The sequence below is a fragment of the Heterocephalus glaber genome, unplaced genomic scaffold (genome assembly GCF_053883595.1).
Source record: "Heterocephalus glaber isolate CG9 unplaced genomic scaffold, H.glaber_assembly_v1.0 deba00001442, whole genome shotgun sequence".
Classification (NCBI taxonomy): Eukaryota; Metazoa; Chordata; class Mammalia; order Rodentia; family Bathyergidae; genus Heterocephalus; species Heterocephalus glaber.
The window spans coordinates 14,677,732-14,697,476 of record NW_028258296.1 but is presented as its reverse complement, the minus strand read 5'-3'; the positions used below and the strand labels follow the sequence as shown (position 1 = coordinate 14,697,476).

At 34.2% G+C, this 19,745-nt stretch overlaps 1 protein-coding gene across 4 annotated transcripts in view; it reads left to right on the top strand.

The window, feature by feature from the left end:
• Positions 1 to 250: 250 nt before the first annotated feature.
• Positions 251 to 19,745, top strand: part of Adgrl4 (adhesion G protein-coupled receptor L4) — a 90,973-nt gene continuing 71,478 nt past the window's right edge. Inside the window, exons 1-2 of one of the 4 annotated variants that reach the window (XM_004841391.4) lie at positions 251 to 398; positions 1,661 to 1,810. In XM_004841391.4, coding sequence (XP_004841448.1) covers positions 377 to 398; positions 1,661 to 1,810 — 172 coding nt within the window. In that variant the 5' untranslated portion in view covers positions 251 to 376. Of the gene's footprint in view, positions 399 to 422; positions 1,089 to 1,660; positions 1,811 to 12,509; positions 12,601 to 19,745 lie in introns of those variants that run through there. The other 3 variants (XM_021255475.2, XM_004841392.4, XM_087212962.1) reach the window with 3 other exon arrangements.

Sequence of the window (19,745 nt, the reverse complement as noted above, 5' to 3'; positions counted from 1 at the left end):
CAGCTGGGGGATTTCCCAGGAGCACCTCCCTGGGAATTGGGAGATCTTTGGCTCCTAGCACAGGCTCTGAGAGTGGCACCCCCAAAATGAGGCCCCAGGTGGTCTACAGTTCTGCTGGGATGGGGAACCCCAAGGCAGGATAGGGACCGCAGGTGGCCTGAGGCAAAGGGGCTGGAGGCCGGACGTGGCCGGCAGACTCAGGGCTTGACACAGAGGCACACAAAAGAGGCCGGAAAGTGTCCGGAGGAAACCGACGCGTCACGGGGACGCAGCGGGCCCGGGCCGGGCCGGGGCCGAGGCCGCGCCCGCCCAGCATCCCGGTCCTGGCCGCACAGCCCGCCGCGCTCTCCGCCCGCGCCTCCTCCGGCCGCCGCCAATGAGACTCCTCCCGCTGCTAGGTGAGTGCTCCGCGCCGCCACGCCAGGTGCACGCCGCGCCGCCCGCTTGCAGGTGTGGCTGGCCAAGTGTCCTGCGGGAGCTGACACGGCGCTGCAGGATGTTTGTCCCCTTGGCCTTTCAACCTCTGGAGTCTGACATTCCAGGCCCAGGGGCTGTTACCTTTTTAAGCCTCCCAGCGAAGTCCCCGAAACCTGGGAAATCCAAGCCTTTAACACCTGTGGAAGGCTTCCTGACATTTTAAGGGGATTGCCTGCCTGCCAGACTTTGGGCTCATTGAAATTACCTTTTTGATCATACGGCGCTGAAATATAATGAATCAAATCTCTGAGGACGAATTAATTCTGTTTTAGACGATATATACACCCCGATGTGAGGCTGGGACTTAGAATTGGATGTTTAAGAATCTCTGGGTACAGATAAGGACAATTTATCTCAGATGACTCTTTGCAGAACAATGACTTCGTGATTCATAGCTGTTCGTCCCCAAGCTTGCTCTTGAGAAGACCTGGAACAACAATAAAAACAGGAACCTCCTTTGCTTTTTCTTATCTTTTCCTTACAGTCCACCATATATCATTTCCAACTTTATTTTCAGTAACCCTGAAATGAAGTCTTGCTGCATGTTTTGTTTCGTTTTTGTTAGTTGTGTTTAGGTGGTATTCCACTTCTGGAAGATCGGTCTTTGAACAGTATGTGTTATTTTGTTTAAGTTTTCTTTAATGTAAGAAAATAAAAAGGATTTTCTTATGAAAAGACAGAGTTGGCAATTCATAGAATATAGGGGGTAAAATTCAATTGCTTTGGTCCTCTTAGATGTTAAGATATCTTTAAATAACACAGATGTGAATTTGAAAAGACCCAAATACCCAGTTTACCTGGCTTTCTGCAAAAATTTGCCCCCAGAAGAGAGAAATTGATTAACAAAAATGCAGTTACCTTTAAACGTATCTCACCTCAGAATGAAGGGTGACATTGGATCAATGATTGGAAACAGTTTTTATTATAAAACTGGGTTGCTTGTTACATTTTAGTATATTGAGATTTACTTGATAAACATTGAAATGGAAAAAAATAGCCTTTATCTTTTTGCTTAGTTGTTTTTGTGCTGTTATTTAGCTACATGTTCTCTCGGGAGTTGTTATTATCTACTAACCTAAATGGAAAGAAAGAAGAGTATTTATATTTATTGTACTCTAACTTAACAATGGGGGGAGTGGTTTTCTTTTTTTTTTTTTAAGATGAATTTCTCCATTTTATTTAGTGGGCTTTTCCACTTTGCTGAATTGTTGTCACACACAAAATTGCACCAAGACACGTTGCCTCCCAAATGCAAAATGTGAAATACGCCATGGAGCTGAAGCCTGCTACTGCAACATGGGATTTTCAGGGAATGGTGTCACAATTTGTGAAGGTAAACAATCTTTATTACCTCTTTTGGACTGTATCATATTGTAACATTAAATTCTGGTGTTACTGCCTATCTTTCCTCCAGAAATTATCTTATTTTATCCTATAGTGTTAGATTTCATGCTACTGGGGAGAAGAGGCTTAGTTAACTAAACAATAGTTTGAAGTTCCTGTGTCAAGACCTATGCTTTAGTATTAATTTTCATGAATCAATTATATCTTATTTTTGCTGTGAATATCAAAGATTGCCCTTGAACTTAAGCTGAAAAACACAGAGACAAAGGGCAGAGTCAATAGCTTTGAGAACACAAGAGCAGAAGGTTCATGAAGTCCTGTCTGGTTTATGGTGATAAGTGTGGCCCCCGATACTTCCAGTAGTTTTAGACTATCTAAATTTAAGGACCATATTAAGAGATTTGAGGTTTTGTCATGGATACCCTACATATAGGAGATGGAGAAATAGGGAGGAAAGAAGAGAGAAAAGGGAGGAGACAAGGGAGGTGAGAAGAGATGTTGAAAAGAGATTCATTTCTGAAGTAGATTTTATTGGTAGAACTTCATGGCACAGCCCAGAGATTGCTAGAAAAGTTGCTTCCGGGGGGTGCAGTGTGGCCCATCCACTTGGGGTTGAACTCAACCCCATTCGATAATCAATTTTAAGTGGTTTCTTGTCTGTGATTCTACCAGCACCAGCTCACTCAATCTTTATTCTGCCCTTCATTTTCAGTATAGCTTGGATTTATTTATTTATTGGAATCCAGGGCCTCCTGTATCCTAGGAAAGGTCTACCATTAAGCCAAATGCCAGGGTCCCAGCAGAAGCTAGTTTTAATAGATCAATAGTACAGTATTCTCTGTAGGAGAGACAGACGGGGAAAAACAATATTCCAAGTCAAATAAATTAGTTTGAACATATAATTAAATGGCAAGTTCAAATTAGAGCTACATGATATTTTACTCTTAAATGTATTTAATATAACATGGACAATTTCTAATTAAGCCAGGATATTGTTATTTGTTAATATTGCATGTGGTTGCTTATTGCATAAACAGATTGTACCTCATGATTCAGTTTGTCAGGCTCTTAAAAAATGAAATATGCAATATATAGTAATGCCAAATCTCATCATAATTAGTTTAATATTATAAAAACATATACAGCAAAGCTACAGTTTGCTTAATGGCACATTAGGTCAGGCATTTCTGTTTCTACATACAGCCAGAATTTGTAATATATTATTCCACAAGCACTATAAAATTCTTTCCATAAATTATCACAGATTTTTATCCTGTGTTTAATTGAATGGCATTAGGGTAAATTGATAGCTAAGTGATATTCAAAATATCGCATCAGATATATTAGTATGGTTTCTCACTAATGACAAATTGTGCTACAGTACTTCATAAACAGCATTGCTTTTTTTATTTACTTTTCAACTGTCATGATTACTATCATTAACATCAATAAACTTTAACAATTTGGGCCTTCACTAGCCAAGCAGTTTATAATCATGTTTTTATAGATTTCTTTTAAAAATGTGTATTCCATTATTCAAGGCAGTTGTTTCTCCCCCCACTGCCCAATTCAATACCCAGTGACAGTATGGAAAATATTTTCCTTTGGGAAAAATAAAATTGCATCAAGACTTTTTGGCCCACAATTTCTTCTCACTCAGAACACAATTTATTTTTTTAAAAAGTTATTTTTCTTTGGCAAACTTAAATTCCTTTCTATTTAAAGAAATTATATATGCACTTGTTTTAGTGTTTATTACCTTAAGTTTGTAATATCTTCTTAAAAACTGTTTAAACAGTGATTTCTTACTTTCTTTTTTTTTTCTTTTTTTGGTAGCTGGGATCAGACTCGGGTCTTTCCGCTTGGGAGGCAGGCGGTGAAACCACTGAGCTAGATCCCTGGCCAAAAACAGTGATTTCAATGTTGCCTACCACTTATTTATTCACTGAAAATTTTTGAGATTTGGCACATTTTAGTAGATATATCAATATATTCTTTAATATTCAACTTGAAACATTGTGCTTTTAATTGCTGAATCGGTTATATTTTGAGTTTAAAGACTGTTGTTTGTTTTTATCTCTAAAGATATTTCTCACTTTTATCCTTTTATAAAACTAGTGTACTCATTAGATGTAGTTATAAGAAATGTCTTGACAGGAGCTTAACTGGATAGGATGACTACTTCTTTAGAAATAAAACTTTTCTTTTTAACATCATTACCATCATGACCATTATAAAATATTTTTTCTAGGTGGTAACAAATAAGTGTTATGTTAATACCCAGTCTCAGTAAATGTACCACAACAATTAGTTTTAAACAAGTTATGTAGAACTTGTATTATATAATTCCAGAGAAATAAATATTAATTGTAGTGAATTTATTTTGTTTTGTTATTTTGTTATTGAACAATTATTTAATGATCAACTTCATCATCATCACTGTCATCATTAAAATAGCTAGTATCTGCTGTTCACTTTACCCAAGGTTTTAATTGGCATCATGCTTTATCTGTTGTTATTCCCATTTCATCTATGAGAAAATAATCATAGAAAAGTTAAGTGAACAGCTCAAGTGATACAACAGAGAAATGGTGGAGTCAATATTTTGCCTAAGGCTGTCCAATCCTACAGCCTATATTCTTTCTTTTTAATTTTTTTCACCTTTACATACTCTCTTGGTTTTTATTTTTCCCCCTTCCCCTGCCCTCCCTTCAACCCCTCCACCCCTCCCTATTTACAGGGCCTTTGTTTCCTTTTTTTCATTTTCTCATATTAATTCCATTCCCTTCTTTTCTTTTCCCTATCCCTTCCCCTTTGCCCCTTTTCTTCCTATTTCACATTATCTATTATACCTTTTAGTCCTTATTTACACTTTCAGTTTCTCACACTAGAGGAACTATTCGGTATTTACACATGTGTGTCCTATTTATTTCACTTAAGAGTATCGCCTCAATGTGCATCCATTTAGCTATAAATGTCTCTAACTTCTCATTTACAACCTATATTCTTAATTGTTATATTTGATGGCATGGCTTCTGCTTAATAGGTACTTGTGCCCTTTGATTGAAATCATAAATAAGATACTGACTTTGACTTCCATGTAAGTAGTGGGACAGTTACACAACTGTCTTAATGACTATGCTGTGATCCTATAAAGGATATAAACAGAGGCGAATTTGAGATACATGAGCAGCTGCAGAGAGAAGTCTTCCAAGTGGAAATGATGTATCAAAGTAGGCAGATTTTTACAATGTGATAGCTCCATTTTAATACAAAGGGCCATTTTGTCATTATTTGAATGCAAAATTTTCCAGAATTGCCTTCAATATATAAATTAGACTTTTTCCTTCAGCCTCTTTTATCTCCTAAAACTATCACTAAAAATACCACTTTCCAGGCCAGTTTTGAAATGTATTCATCTCTATTTGTTTTCTTGTCTTTTCTTCAGTGACTGATTAAGTTTAAATGGCCTTCATATTTATAATTAAAGAACAAAGTTGATTATTTTTTTTCCCATGAAGTTTATTGGTACATTTTAGGTACAAAATATAGTTACATTCATCACTGGGATCTTGAGTATACATGAGTATCTTGGTTCTTATTTTTTCCCTTTCCCCTGCCCTCCCTTCACCCCCTCCACCCTTCCCTGTTTGCAAAGACTTTGTTTCCATTTTTTTCCTTTTCTCATATTTTTTCTTTTCCCTTTTTTCCTTTCCCGTACCCCTCTCACTTCCTCTGCTCCTTTAGATCTTTTCTTGCTGTTACACAGTATCAATTACACATTTTTAAAATTACAATATCAAGATCTAGGAGACATTACCACAGATTTTACAGAATTTAAAAGGATATAGAAAGCATATTTCAAAAATCTGTTTTGAAATAAATTTGACAACTTCGAAGAAGTACCTTGGAAGACAAATTAATAAAGCTAACTCTGGAGGAAATGTAAAATTTGAATAGCACCTATTAAAGAAAGTATATTCCTAGCTTGAAAAGCTACCTACATGACAACAGCAGGCTCATATACATTTTAACTGATAAATTATATCAAATGATTAAAGCAGAAAAAAGAAGGAACACTTCTCCCCTCATTTTAGGAACTCAACATTGTGCTAATCCTAAAACTGGATAAAGATAATAGAAGAAAAAGTATGAACATAGATAGAAATTTGTTTAACAAAACAAACTCTTAGAAGTCAGATCTGGCAGGATGTAGAAAGTGGTTTTGTTGTAGGGATGGCAGTGTTGGTTCAGCATTGGAAGATCCACCCCCAAAAGTCATCGTTTTAACAGAGGAAAGGAGAAAGCCATATGATCCTGTCACTAGTTGGAGACAAAGTATTGGACTAAATTCTACAGCTGTTCATGGTAAAAGCTATCAGGAGACTAGAAGTAGAACAGAACCTTCTCAACAGATTAAAGACATGTACTCCATACTTCCAGCGAGAACGCCTTGGGTCCTTGCACTTGCGCAGTAGGCGGCGAAACCACTGAGCTAAATCCTCGGCCCCACAGACCTGAATTTTTATGTATACCTTGTGTTTTCTAATCCTGCTAAATTCAAATACAAGTTCTAGGGCCTCCTAGAGATTTTTTAGTATTTTCTCTGTAGATGATCATTTCATCTACATATAAAGACTTTGCTTCTACCTTGCCAATTCTATCCTAATTGTGTCATTTTATTTCCAGACTATTTTGGTGGGGCCTAGGTTTCAAAGTTTAATGGACAGATAAAGAGTAAGCATATCTGCCCTTGTTCCCCACCTTAAGGAGAAAGCATTGTATCTTCTCCATTCAACAAAGTTGTTTATTACCGGTAACGTGGCCAGGTTTTGTGAGTGAGCCATTACAACCTGTTTACATCAGATGATTCAGAATTTTTCTGTATAGGTGGGTAAAGCCCAGCAAATTTCAAGCACTATACCAGCCAGCATAGACGGGGACGACAGAAAAATGGTGTCAATTTTCACTGTCAAGAGTTCCTTCTAAAGAGAGGACCACATTTCCTTTAGTACCAGAGGTATCAAGGCAATGAGTTGATAAAATAGCATTGCAAACAATTCTTGAAAACCACATAAGATGAAGGCTGAAGTCTCCCATACCAGAGATAATCAGTACGTGAAGTAGGAAAGCTACAAATATCAGCTTTAATTGCACATCAGTCCAGGGTACATAAGGACTGCATTAGTCAACATAGTCTGAGCATTTCAGTCCAGTAAAATTCTCCTATACGTAATATTCCAATTTCACCTCATTGCTGTTTTTTCCTTTATCTTTGCCCAGTCCTTTCTCTAATTTCTTCTCTGCTTTATCCCAAGGGTTAGTCAGGGCAATAGTCACTGTGTTTTCTGACCCTTACTGCATGCTTTGCTTGGGATTTTTCACATTTTAATGTCATTTTAATATGGGAATGGAATCCATACCTAGTAACCAGGATTAGTGCATTGTTGCAGAAGAAACTTAGATCTATTTGATTAAACTTAAACTTTTTTCCTCACTTACAACTATTGAGGCTACAATACTGAAGCTCTCTGCAGTCTCCTCTCAATCTCTGATCTCTGGAGCTGGAGTGAGAAAGGCAAGAGATGCTTACATCTACTCCTCTCCTCCCTACTTGAGACGTTCCTCGACATGATACTGATCTTACTAGGCATGAGCTACAAATCAGTAAAGGCTGGAACACAAATAAAACTTTTTTCCTTATTTTTTCTGGTGGTTTCCTCTCTTAAAAGGTATTTATTTCATCAATCTTCAGAGGACTCTCCTGTATTACAATGCTGAAAAACAAGGGTTTGTATATACTGTACTATGATCAGTGTGAGAAATATTATACTAGTCATTTGAAAAATTAAAAACAAAGAGAAGGCTCTGAAACCATGATGTTTGTATTTGCTCCCCTCCTGGGGCAGTTTAATCACAGTTGTATATAATCAAGAGTAGCCCCTTTGAATAATATGTGCATGTCCAGGTGGGAGCAGGAGGACTGTGATCCATTTGACGTTATAATTACCATGTACCTAACAACTGGAACAGAATGTGACATAATGGAACTTGCCCTTGAGTTATAACTGCAAAAGAACTTTGATGAATAAATGTTTATCTCTAAGGCCTGTAAACAAGTTGGGCAAGTTCTCTCAACTGGAAGGGAATCTGTAGCCAAATTTCTGTATTCTAAGGATAGTACCTATTACCAGGCATCAAAACAACCTTTGAATTGAGCTTAATATATGGGACACCCCAATCAATTGACATATGCTCAGGGGGGAAACCAGGTTCTTTCAATATTAAGAATATTATAAGCTTACTGTCTAAGACCTAACTCACATGTTATTTTCTTTGCAAGGCCTTTTAAAAAAATTTCTATCCATAAACAAATAATTATTTTTTCATGTTATCCTACATTTCATTTTATTTTACATTAATGTATTTTGGTGAAGTGAGTGAGTTTCAAGAGGTCTGTCTGTTTTTCAGCAGTGACTGTGGAATCCCAACAATGAGTAGTCATTATTCTTGTTTGTGCCCTTGGACACTGTCGAATACCTTGGATTCAATCTATAAAACACTATTGTTCTGGATGATGCCTCATTTTTATTCTTCTATGCCTATACTGAATTTACTAGGACATTAGGAATAGTACTTAAGCTCCCATGAATCAACCACTTAGCTTTAATAGAATTTTATACATTGAAAATTACAACAATATAACCTTAGATTTAATCCTACTTCAAGTATTTTGCCATTAATGACGAATATACATTATAGCCACATGAAAATGCACACAAATGGTCAAAGTATCATAAACTACATTGGTTTGCTCCACAATATCTTTGTTTTCCTGCTTCATTTTGATCAATTACAAAGGATTGAATTTTTTTGTTTCTGTTTGGAATATTTCTATGAATTAAGAAGGAATATATTCTCAGGCACATTCGATTCTGACGTTGGCACTGTACTTGTGATAATCTTTTGTGTTTCTGCTTAGAGAATTCACAGGAATTATTTGCTCTTTCTCAGTCTGATGTATCAAGCACACCATTTGCATTAATAGTCTAGGAAGAATTAAATCATTGGCACCTAGAAAAATGAAAATTTTATTTTGACCGTTTATTCTTCAGTTACAAAAACTTTACTTTTTGCCTATAATCCCAGCATTTCTGGGAGGCTGAGGCAGGAAAAGCACAAATTCAAGGCCAACCTGGGCAGCTTAGCCACTTAGCTAGACCTTGTCCAAAAATAAAAATTAAAAGGGTTGGGAATATAGCTCAGTGCTAAGCCCTGGGTTCAATCCCTAGTGCCCTCCAAAATTATTTTTGAATTCTAAATTGGATTAAAATGAAATAAATGATCACAAAGAATCTGGAAATGAATAAAATATTTATCTATACAGTTTTAAATAATTTTATGAATATTTTGATATACCTAATATATAGTTTATGAAAAATTCGTCACCACCCATAAAAGTTTTGGTTCAATTTTTAAAAATGTCTTTTGATTCTGCCCAAATATACTTTGCTCCCTCTTACCTGGCTGAAGAAAGGATTCTTTTCATTCTGTTTAGCATTGCTGAAATCAATTAAAAGATTACATATTTAGGAATGTGGGGGAAACAATTTGAGGAGTTCTAAAAATATCATCAGATAACTTTCTGCTTGTTACTTGTTATCTACTTGAGACATGATTTTATATCCTGTGTTTTATTCACCTTCTAGCATCAGATTGGTCCCAAGGATCTGAAATTACAATAGATGTGTGTAATTTGTTAGCCAGCTGCCTGAGACAATACCACTGGGTTGTATATTATATAGCATTTACATAAATGTACTGTCTCTAATACTTGGATTGTTTATTTAAATGGAAAAAAATCTTGTTTTTATGGTGTAAAAATTGTGACTTTCCAAATATAAAACATTAAGGCAAAATTATTGAAATGTTTTAACTCTCTTTGCTATTTTGGTTCATTGTCATTGAACCTAGGTACCAACCTTAACTCATTACAGTTTCATGTGCAGTTGTGAGTCGGGTGTGAGGATATTAAGAGGAAAAAAAAATGTTTTTTGAGAACAGCTAGAAAATAGAGAAAGAACCCTAACACCTGAATGTATTAGATGAAGGTATTTTATATTCAAGTCAAAGAATTTTCATTAAAAATGTGACTATCTTGAGTGTCATTGGTCAGACAAGCTCAATTCCTGCAAAGTTTTTATATAGGATTTACTGCAAGGTAACGCTGTTCTCCATATTAACATGATCTTTTCTGCGGTTCAAGAACATAATTTATACTATCAAGAAATACGGATTAGTATACAGTTTCATAGATTGTCTTTATAGTTTTTGAAAGTTTCCAGGTAAATTTCTTGCTTATTCTTGCTCAAAGACAGAATGTCAGAATTGTTCAAACACTGTACTTATTTTAAGGAGGAAATTAACACTTTGGTCCTTTATTTGCCAGGGGAAAAGATAATGACTTTCTCTAGGAAGATTAGAATCTAACCAAACATTGCAGGCTAAATATAGCATGCAAAGCCTTGGGCCATTTGTGAAAATGCTATCAGGGAGAAAACCCAAGGATTGAGTTTCCACACTGTACTTTTTAGGTACACAGATTTAATTTAGAGATTATGGTTTGAAAATAAAATTTACTGTATGAGTGTTTTTGGCTGATAAGAAATTGATTTTGTGACCTTGGTACACATTAATTGAAATATCTGGCAACGTCTTGACCATTTAAAAGGAATCATACGTACTTAGAACCACAGTATTCCTTCACATTGAACTCAAAAGTTAATCACCTCATTACTGTTATAAGGAACAAAAAAATTTTTTGCTTTTGGGGAACTAAATAATTCCTTCTATTGTATAACAGGTGGGTTTTATGTAACTAGCATTATATTTAGTTAGTTCACTATTGAAAGGAGAGTTAAGAATATTATTAAATATTAAAATAGTGTTTTATATTTTCTAACATTTTAAAGGTTACATTTATAAAATCATAAATAAGAAAACGTGTACTGATGAGCACATTGAGATATAGTTAAAGGTTATTTGGTGTTTGAATTAGTCATTAAATTTTAAGATGTAGCTTACAGATGTTAGAATGTAGGTGAATATTTAACTTGTCAGTGTTCTCCATATATCTTAAATTCTAGCTTATTGCAAGGGTATTGATTCTGGCTGCATTTACGCAAGAAAAAGGACTTCAGACGAGAATTAAAACATATTGTGAAATTTATAAAGTATCTGCAATAATTTCCAGAATATATACTTTTGATGAGAGTCTTTGAGTTTGACTTTCAAGACCAACTACCTATAAGATAATTATCCAGAACAATGCACATCTCCTATTTACTTTTCTTTCTTTCTTGTTTTTGGTACCGGGGATCAAACTCAGGACCTTGCATTTGGGAGGCAGGCGTGTTGCCACTGAGCTAAATCCCGGGCCCCTCCTATTTACTTTTCTTTTGTGTATATGGCATCAGAACAAAAAGGTAGGTCATGTTTGTCAAGTGACTTCATGATGTTGACCCTCTGTTGAAGTAGCAGAATCATAAAGAACTTAATACTGAAATTATAATTGAAGTCAGATTTAACACTTAAAACTAGAAGAGAAGGGATATTCAGTGTTTTGTTCATTTTTTAATAATTAAAATTGACCTGTTTAGACAGTTCGATGTATTTTGATGAGATTAAACAGAAGCGAAGGTAGTTCTAATGCTTGGTAATTTTGCCTTTGTGGCAAATTTTTGACATTTTGAAATAACAGAGTTATATATCCTTTGTGTTGAAAAGGGTCTTATGCCAGGTTTCCTGGTGCCATATGGAGAATAAGTTCTGAAGATTATTTCTGGACCTTTACAAGTACAGAAACCTATTGAGAATACTAAAAAAAGTACAACAAATCTCTGTTGTATATGCAATGCAGGAAGGCAAGCAGATGCTTGATTATAGTGTTATGTTTGTTCAACTAATGTTATGTTTATTGCAGCAGTTTCATAATGGAATACCATGTGGAGAAGAATGATTTTTTAAATGTGTTTTCAACTTTGAGTTTCAGCTCATTAGTAGACAAATATGTCAGAAAATTTTCAGTGGAGGTATTAATTGTTCTTTTATAGTCAACGAACGATGTACTTATCCTTTTAAAATCAGATGGTTGCTTTAAGAATAAATAAATATGGAGTTAATTTTTAAGCAAGGCTTTAGATAGTAGTCTATAGTACAAATTGCATTTTTATGTTGAGAAAATGAAACCTAGGTCTTATGAATTATTGGTGACATAATTTTAGTGGAGTCTAGTGATGTCTAAATTGTGATCCAGGGAGCTGCTACTATTGATGCCTTAATATTTGCAGATCAATTTCTTTATTAATGAAAAAGAAACTGCCCTTCCAACAATATTTAAAATTGAATGGACAATGACACACTTAGAGAGTAGAACTTAAAACAAAACTCTGAAGTATAAGTAGTCAAAAGTAGGATACCAAATACAGGTAATACATATGGAAGAGAAAATGCAATTACTTATTTCAAAGTAGGTATCAGAGGATGAAGTATTATGATAGCAACCCCTATGGAAATATGAGCCTTAGCATTTTAGAGTCAAAAACTGGATGTTGTGATTTAAATCAGAATTACACAAAACCTAATGAAAATGTGTCTATAATCAGTAAGAAATGGAATCACAATTTATGAGGAGAGGCGGGGCCATGGAAGAAATAAGGAGGAAGCCATCTCTGAATTTGAATCCTGCTTTCAATGTATCAGTTTTTGTATCTACTCAAGGTAAATAGTTTATCAATATCAAAATATTTTTGAGGATTAAAAAAGATAACATAAATAAAGCACTTAATCATAAGGCTATTCACAAAATAGGAACTCTGTAAATGAGGGCTCTTACTATTGTAGGTATTGTAGCTAACACTACAAACTCACTAGGATGATCCTCTTCTGCTTTCCCACACTCAGTGAACAGCAGCAAATATGTTCACTTCAGAATATAAGAATAAGGACATGTTCACCCCAACTTGTTAACAGTTTACTAATCCTTAACCTACATTTTACATTTGCTCTATCCAAAAGAATAACACTTCACAAAATGTATTCATTTATTAGTAAGATTTCTTTGAAGAGTGACCTTATTAAAACATTTTTTCTTTTACTATTATTAATATATGTGTGTACCATAATGATTCCATTCACTGTAGGGAATTAGTATATGTATATTATTTAAATCTTACAACTCATACAACATGATAGAAGAGTGGATTTAAATTAGACATATGTTTACACAGAACATCTGAGAACTAAATTCTCCCAAATCATACACACACACACACACACACACACACACATTAATAAATTAAATTGTCCGAAAAAAGATGTATAGTCTTTAAAGCATGAGACCTAATGAGGGGAATAAAGTATGTAAAGAAATATATTGAAAATGTAAATGCTCATAAAAACTATTTATTTCCTATGAATATTTATCAAAATAAACTAACAAATATATTAATATGAATCATACATTTTTATTCCTTGGAAATAATGGTATTTACATGAAAAATTGAATAAGCTTCTATATCATAAAATTCTAAATTTTTTTGTCGTTAACAAATCTCCCAATGAGTGACAGCTATGTCTGTATCTAAATTTCTTTTAATTATTATTATGCAATTTTTTAAAAGTCTTGCCCGATACTTTGCCATAAAGCTCATTTAAAAATATATATGTATGAGATTATTATGGGTAAAGGAAGATAAAGTCATTTTGTAGGGTGGAAGTATTGAGTAGTTGGCACAATTTTGTTTTCAAGAAGGGAATTTGGTATCTCTGAATTGATCTGTATAATCTCCAGGTGAATATTTAAACTCTGGAAAAAATCAGAGATCCATGGAATAATCTTATGAGACAGCACTTTTCAGAATTTTCAGTGCCTGTTTGTTAACAGAAACTAGTTGAGAGGAATTCTTAGAATTACCCTATCATGATTGTTTTTTTCTGTGACTGAACACCTATCAGTATAATATCTGATCCTGAACAAAGATATATTTGAGAGGAAACATTTCAAGTCACTTTCATTCAGTTCAGCAACATTTCCGAGTTACAGTTTAACCTATGTCAACTCAAGGTGATCAAATATTTACACATGGCATTGAATCCTTTGTAAATTTTTTAGAAGCTGTCCGTGGTTTGGGTGCATTTTAATTATTTAATTGTAGCAATGTATAAAGATCCTTTGTTATTGAAGGTTTGATTCCCAAAGTGGGGCTTTGGAGGAGTGGGGCTTCATGTGACATCTGCAGGTCAGTGGAGGGGATGTCCCCTAAAGGGATTATGGGATGCCAGTCTCTCCCTTTGACAGCCTGCTGGGCAGTGTAAACTCCTCATTACATCTGTGTGTTTGCCATGGTAAGACAGCAGCTAGGAGGGACTTCACCAAAACTGAGCTGCTGCTGGCACCATACCCAGAACATCCAAAACTTTTCTCTTTATAAAGTTAGCTGATTTAGGTATTTTGCTGTAGTAAGACAAAACTAAAGTAGAACATTTCAAATAAATAAAAAGAAGGGAGGCCAAATATGAATTCAATTAATAAAGACTGAAAAGACATCTTGAATCTCAACTTGATATTTTTGAAAAGTTAAACTTCTTAGCAGTTTAAATTAGAGGAAATTTAGCATTGATGTTTTTATCTTATCATTTCAAAATATTATCAAGGAGCTTGTGGTCAGTGTAACTTTTCTGAATGGCCTAAAAAAGTACTTAAAGTCTTCATATAATCACATTTTTATCACTACTTTTATTTTGTAATTTAGTATGAAAGCACTGGATTGTACGTTAGACTGCTTTGTTTTTAAAGTTGTTACTTATAATTTGAATACAAATTGCAGCCTTTATTCTAATTAATTAATATTCCTAAATTATAGAAACAAAAAGTGTAATTGCCATTTGAAAATGTTTTGAATAATGTGATGAATATTGTCCTACCATAAATCTAAAACTCCATTCTATATTTAATGTGTATAACAATTTTTTAAATAAACAGTAAAATAGTAAGGGTGAATCAGATTGAAAGCTTATTAGTCACTCAGTAAATACTTTTGTAGAACTTGTAATATATTTGGTACTTTACTAGGCTAAATATAGTGCAAAGAATCCTTACTGATTCTAGAAAAATAAAGAAATATTAAAAACAAAAATATGTAAATAAGTACTTAATGATTTGAGTGGTCTGAATGACCAGGAATGTTCATTAAAAAGAGGCAGTTTTTAAACTGAGATCTGTACTGGGAGTTAGCTTTATGCAGCATGTTTTTGAGGATCCCTGTGGTGAGGACGGAACAACCATCAAGTGAACTTATGAAAGCTTCAATTAATGAAAAATAAATCAAAAATCCCTGGAACAATAAAGAGTTGTTGGCATAGTTGTTGGTTAAGTGCTATTATCAGATAAGGCATATATATAAAATTAATAATATTATGTGTGGCCCTGATATCTTCCATAGGAAACCTAGATCCATTTCCAGATATTTGCATTTTTGAAAATCATGTTAGTTTCTCCATAGAAAAATGAATTGGAAACTAATAAAATGTGGATACTGACTCATTAGGTAGGAGATTATTACATTGTTCAGAGATAGACAATACTAGCTTAATCAAAATTACTGTTGGTAGGGCCTGGGGATTTACTTCAGTGGCTCCGCCACCCACCTCTCAAGTGGAGGGACCCGAGTTCAATCCCCGGTACCAAGAAAAATTACTGTGTGTAAAGATAGGAGGTATATATAAAATATAGAAATCTATAGGTCTTAATGATGGACTAAAAATCCCAAGTAAGAGAGGCAGCAAATGTGAACGATATCTCTTAGACTTGTATTATGATGAGTTAGGTGGGTGTTTACAGCATTTTTTTTTTAGAAAGGAAAACGTATATGGAGACAAATGATTAGTCCAGTTGTGGACATAATATGATTGACATGGTATTCATAAACCCGAGTGGAGAGCACAGTACATTTTGTCTGAAATGTAGAGAAGTCTCATATATGCAGGGAATTTAGAAGTGTGGCCTGAAAGGTAGAAAGAGCATTTGTATTATCATTAAACCTAAGGGATTATTGAAAGAGAGAGAGTGGGAGAGGGAGAGAGGGGGGGAGGTAAGTGGGATAGGGGAGATCTTGTTTCAAACTCAACTGAGAGGTGAATGAAGATTGGAGAATGTCCATTATTAGTGTAGATATCAATGGTGACATGAGCAAGAACTGTTTGGGTACACTTTGGGTGGCTAAATGCAATCTATAATAAACCGAGCAGTTCTTAAGAAGTAAAGCCAAAAGTCACTAATTCTTCTGAGTAGATTGGATGCAAAAAAATAAGCAGAAAAGCAAAAATGGAAGCTGATCAAGCTTAAAGTCTGATAGGGAAAAATGAGTAAAGTGTAGGAGATAAGAGGCTGGAAGAAAGAGTTGGCTGAATGAAAACAAAAATATATGGGATCTAGCACATAGGAAACATCCCTAAGACTGAGTAAGGGTCTGGCAGGGAAGATTCTGGCTGGCTGCTAGCACAGGAACAAGCCTGCATTTGGAGAACTCTCACTTACTGTTTTTAGTGTCTGAGTGGTGAAACCAAAAGAGCAAATGATTGTGGCGTGCCTAGGAAAATGAGAGTGTTGCAGTATCGAGAAGGACAGGTGTTTAGCAAAGAAACCATCTATATAAACGAAAGAGGTAATATTTGCCAGTACGTATATTTATATACAGGCTTTCCAGGACACCACATGATAAGTTTCCAGAGGTCCCAAGCTTCCCATCTTCTCCATACATAACAGTCGTGGTATCTTTTCCAGGTGCCGAATGGACATTGCTTTAGGATGCTTCTCGGCACAGTGCACGAGCAGTAACTACAAAATTATTAGAATTATAATGGGAATAAATCTCCTTTCAATTAATAATGCTGAAAACTTTCATCCTGACTCATTCAAATTTTTCAGTCTGAACATCTAATATATTTATATTTCTAATCACACATATACAATTTTATTTTAGGAGATATCCTAAAATAGTAACTTAAAAATATAAATGAAGAAATTTTTAAATTATTTTCCTGTATGTCAGTGGAATTCTTTGTATGTACTTTGGGGCACTTTACCCATTGTAAATTGGAAACAACTGGCACTGCTGCAGCGCCGTGACATATATACCATGATGTCCTGTCACTGAGAGATGGTGTTCCTATCTTACTTAAATCATGTATACAAATGGCAATTATCATAGTTTTGGTTACTGATTTAGACTTTGAGATTTGAAGCTACTTTTAACTAACATTCTTGGTTTAAAAAAATTCATCTGAAACTGGAAATTTCAAATACTGCTTATGTCTCCTTCCAAAGTACCGTGCTTAAAGGACACCATCATGCCATGATTTAGCTATTTGTGTTTCATGACACACATTGAGATTAAAGTACCTTCAAAGCATCTTATCCCTTCCTACACAACACCTCCCTTATGGTCAAAATTATTTTTAGTCTCTATCCAGTCTCTTTTCTAAGATAACATTTTTTCCCTTTGATAATCTTTTGAGTCTTTAACTTAGAATGTTTACAGTTACTCCAAGTAGGACACCAGCTGCTGCTAGTTTTGATGAGTAACCAAATTGAAAAATATTTGAATTTGAGTAGAAACTCAGTTTGCATTTGGATTTCAATTTTATTTTATTAGCTGCAAAGTATTCCCACTTTTGAAAGTTTAAATAAGAGAAGAAAAATAATGCATAATCCTTGTTAAATAATTGACATCCTTGTTGCAGATTTCATGATTAAAAAGTCAAAGTCAACTAGTCATAGTTCTGCTGTATAAAAAGTTAAATCACTCTCACTTTTTATGTATGGCTTAAACTTTGCCACTCTTTTCTTATGAAATTTAAGAAGAGGTTATTGTATGTACATTTTGCCTCTGGTATTCCATCCTAATTTAGGTAGGAAATAAGAGGTTATAACTACCAACTAATCTCAAATTACCACTGGAGAAATAATACAATGCTAGTTCTATACCAGTAACCAAATAGTCAGAAGATAATATGCTGTAGTTAAGTTGATCAAATGAGGAACAAACTCTATGCTTTTGTTTACAAATATATTTTAGAGGGTCAGGGATTTAGCTCAGTGGCTCTGCCGCCGGCCTTGCAAGGGCAAGGTCCCAAGTTCGATCTCCGGTACACACACACACACACACACACACACACACAAAAATATATATATATATATATTTTGTTTTTAGAATGATTTTTTTGTTTTTATAAAAGTGATACATACTTATTAAAAAGTTCCAAGCCATTTTAAAAAGTCAAGGAAAACAAAGCAAGCCATCACTCCCATCTCCAACCCCTAAGCCCAATTTTATGAATTTAATTATCATTTTTCAGGTTATCTTTCTATGAATGGATACCTATAAAAGAATATTATAGATAAGATAGAGGATAGATAGTAGGTAAATTACTATTTTAACAGATAGATTATTATTTATTTTTTATTTCACTGAATGGTGTCCACTTTCATTTTTCTAGAAGTTAAAAAAAGAAAAGGAAAATGAAATTACTCAGAAAGTGTTACTGATTCCAGATCCAGGTTACTGAATTATTCCAGATTTTAACTACAAGAAAAATTAATTTTTAAAATACCTATATATATAAATAAGCAAAAATATATAAGTATGTGGTTGAGATCATTTTTAACCACTCTCATTTTTATTTCAGACAGTACTAACTAATCAGTTGCTCTAAAAGGTAATTGATAATTATACCAACACTTCCTCCTCCTTTTATTCCATTGTTTATTCTCTTTTTATTTGTCAGGGGTTCTAGTATTGATATTCTGCTTTTCCATGATTCACGCAGTGATTTAGTCTTGATTTTATGTTTAAAAGATATTAGTGCCTTCTTTGAGTCATTTTCACTATAGATTCTCCATTTCTGAGGGCTTTTTCTTTTTAAATGCAATCTGTTCATAATCTGAATTTCTATAAAGTTTGTTTGTTTTTCCAAGAAGGGTTTCTGTTCTCTGTATTTTCTGTTTTCTTCTGTATTTGAAAATGTCTTACTCATCCTATTGTATTAGAAAAATCTTACCTGGATCATCATCATCTTCTTCTTTCTCTTCTTTCTCTTCTTCTTCCTCATTAATTGATTAATTTATTTATTTATGATACTGGGGGTTTATTCCCGGCCCCTTGTACTGAGCTACACCTAAGATCACCCTGTAAGCCAGTAGCTGAATGGAATTTCAAAAACATGGTTGACTGTAAATCATTACATTCTATTTTCCTTTCAAATGTGCCATTTATATAGTAATACTGTTTTAGATTTATCTGGATAGTTATCAATTTCTTCTTACCAATACTTCATATGTATCATTTCTTCCTTCTGAATTCAGTATTCATTGTCCAGAGGTTCATTCACCACTGGTGATTAGTATTTTTGTGAAGATGTCTTTCTTTTTCTTTCCTATAACATTTTGAGTTAACAAATATTTTCCTAAAGATATTGAACTTATGCAGTACATTATTTTCTAGTTGTTACACTATAAAAAGTGTGTCTTTATGTCTTTTCTTTGTAAATCATCTATCTTTTCACCGTAGCTGTTTATAATATTTGTGAATTGCATTGTCTCTGCAATTTCTCTGTAATTTTTCCATATTTAGAACTCTTGTCTATTTGGCTTAAAATTTGTATTCCATGAATTTCAACATTCTTGTTCTTCAAATCTGTAAATTTTTTATCTATTAGCTCATCAAATAATGACTCTTGCTTACCTCTCTTGGAATTTGAATAATATTCTTTATGTTTTCTAAACTTTCCATATCTTTTATTTTCCATTTCTTCTGTTCTGTTCTTTCACTTCAACATTTTTTCTATAGCTGTATTAATCTATTCTG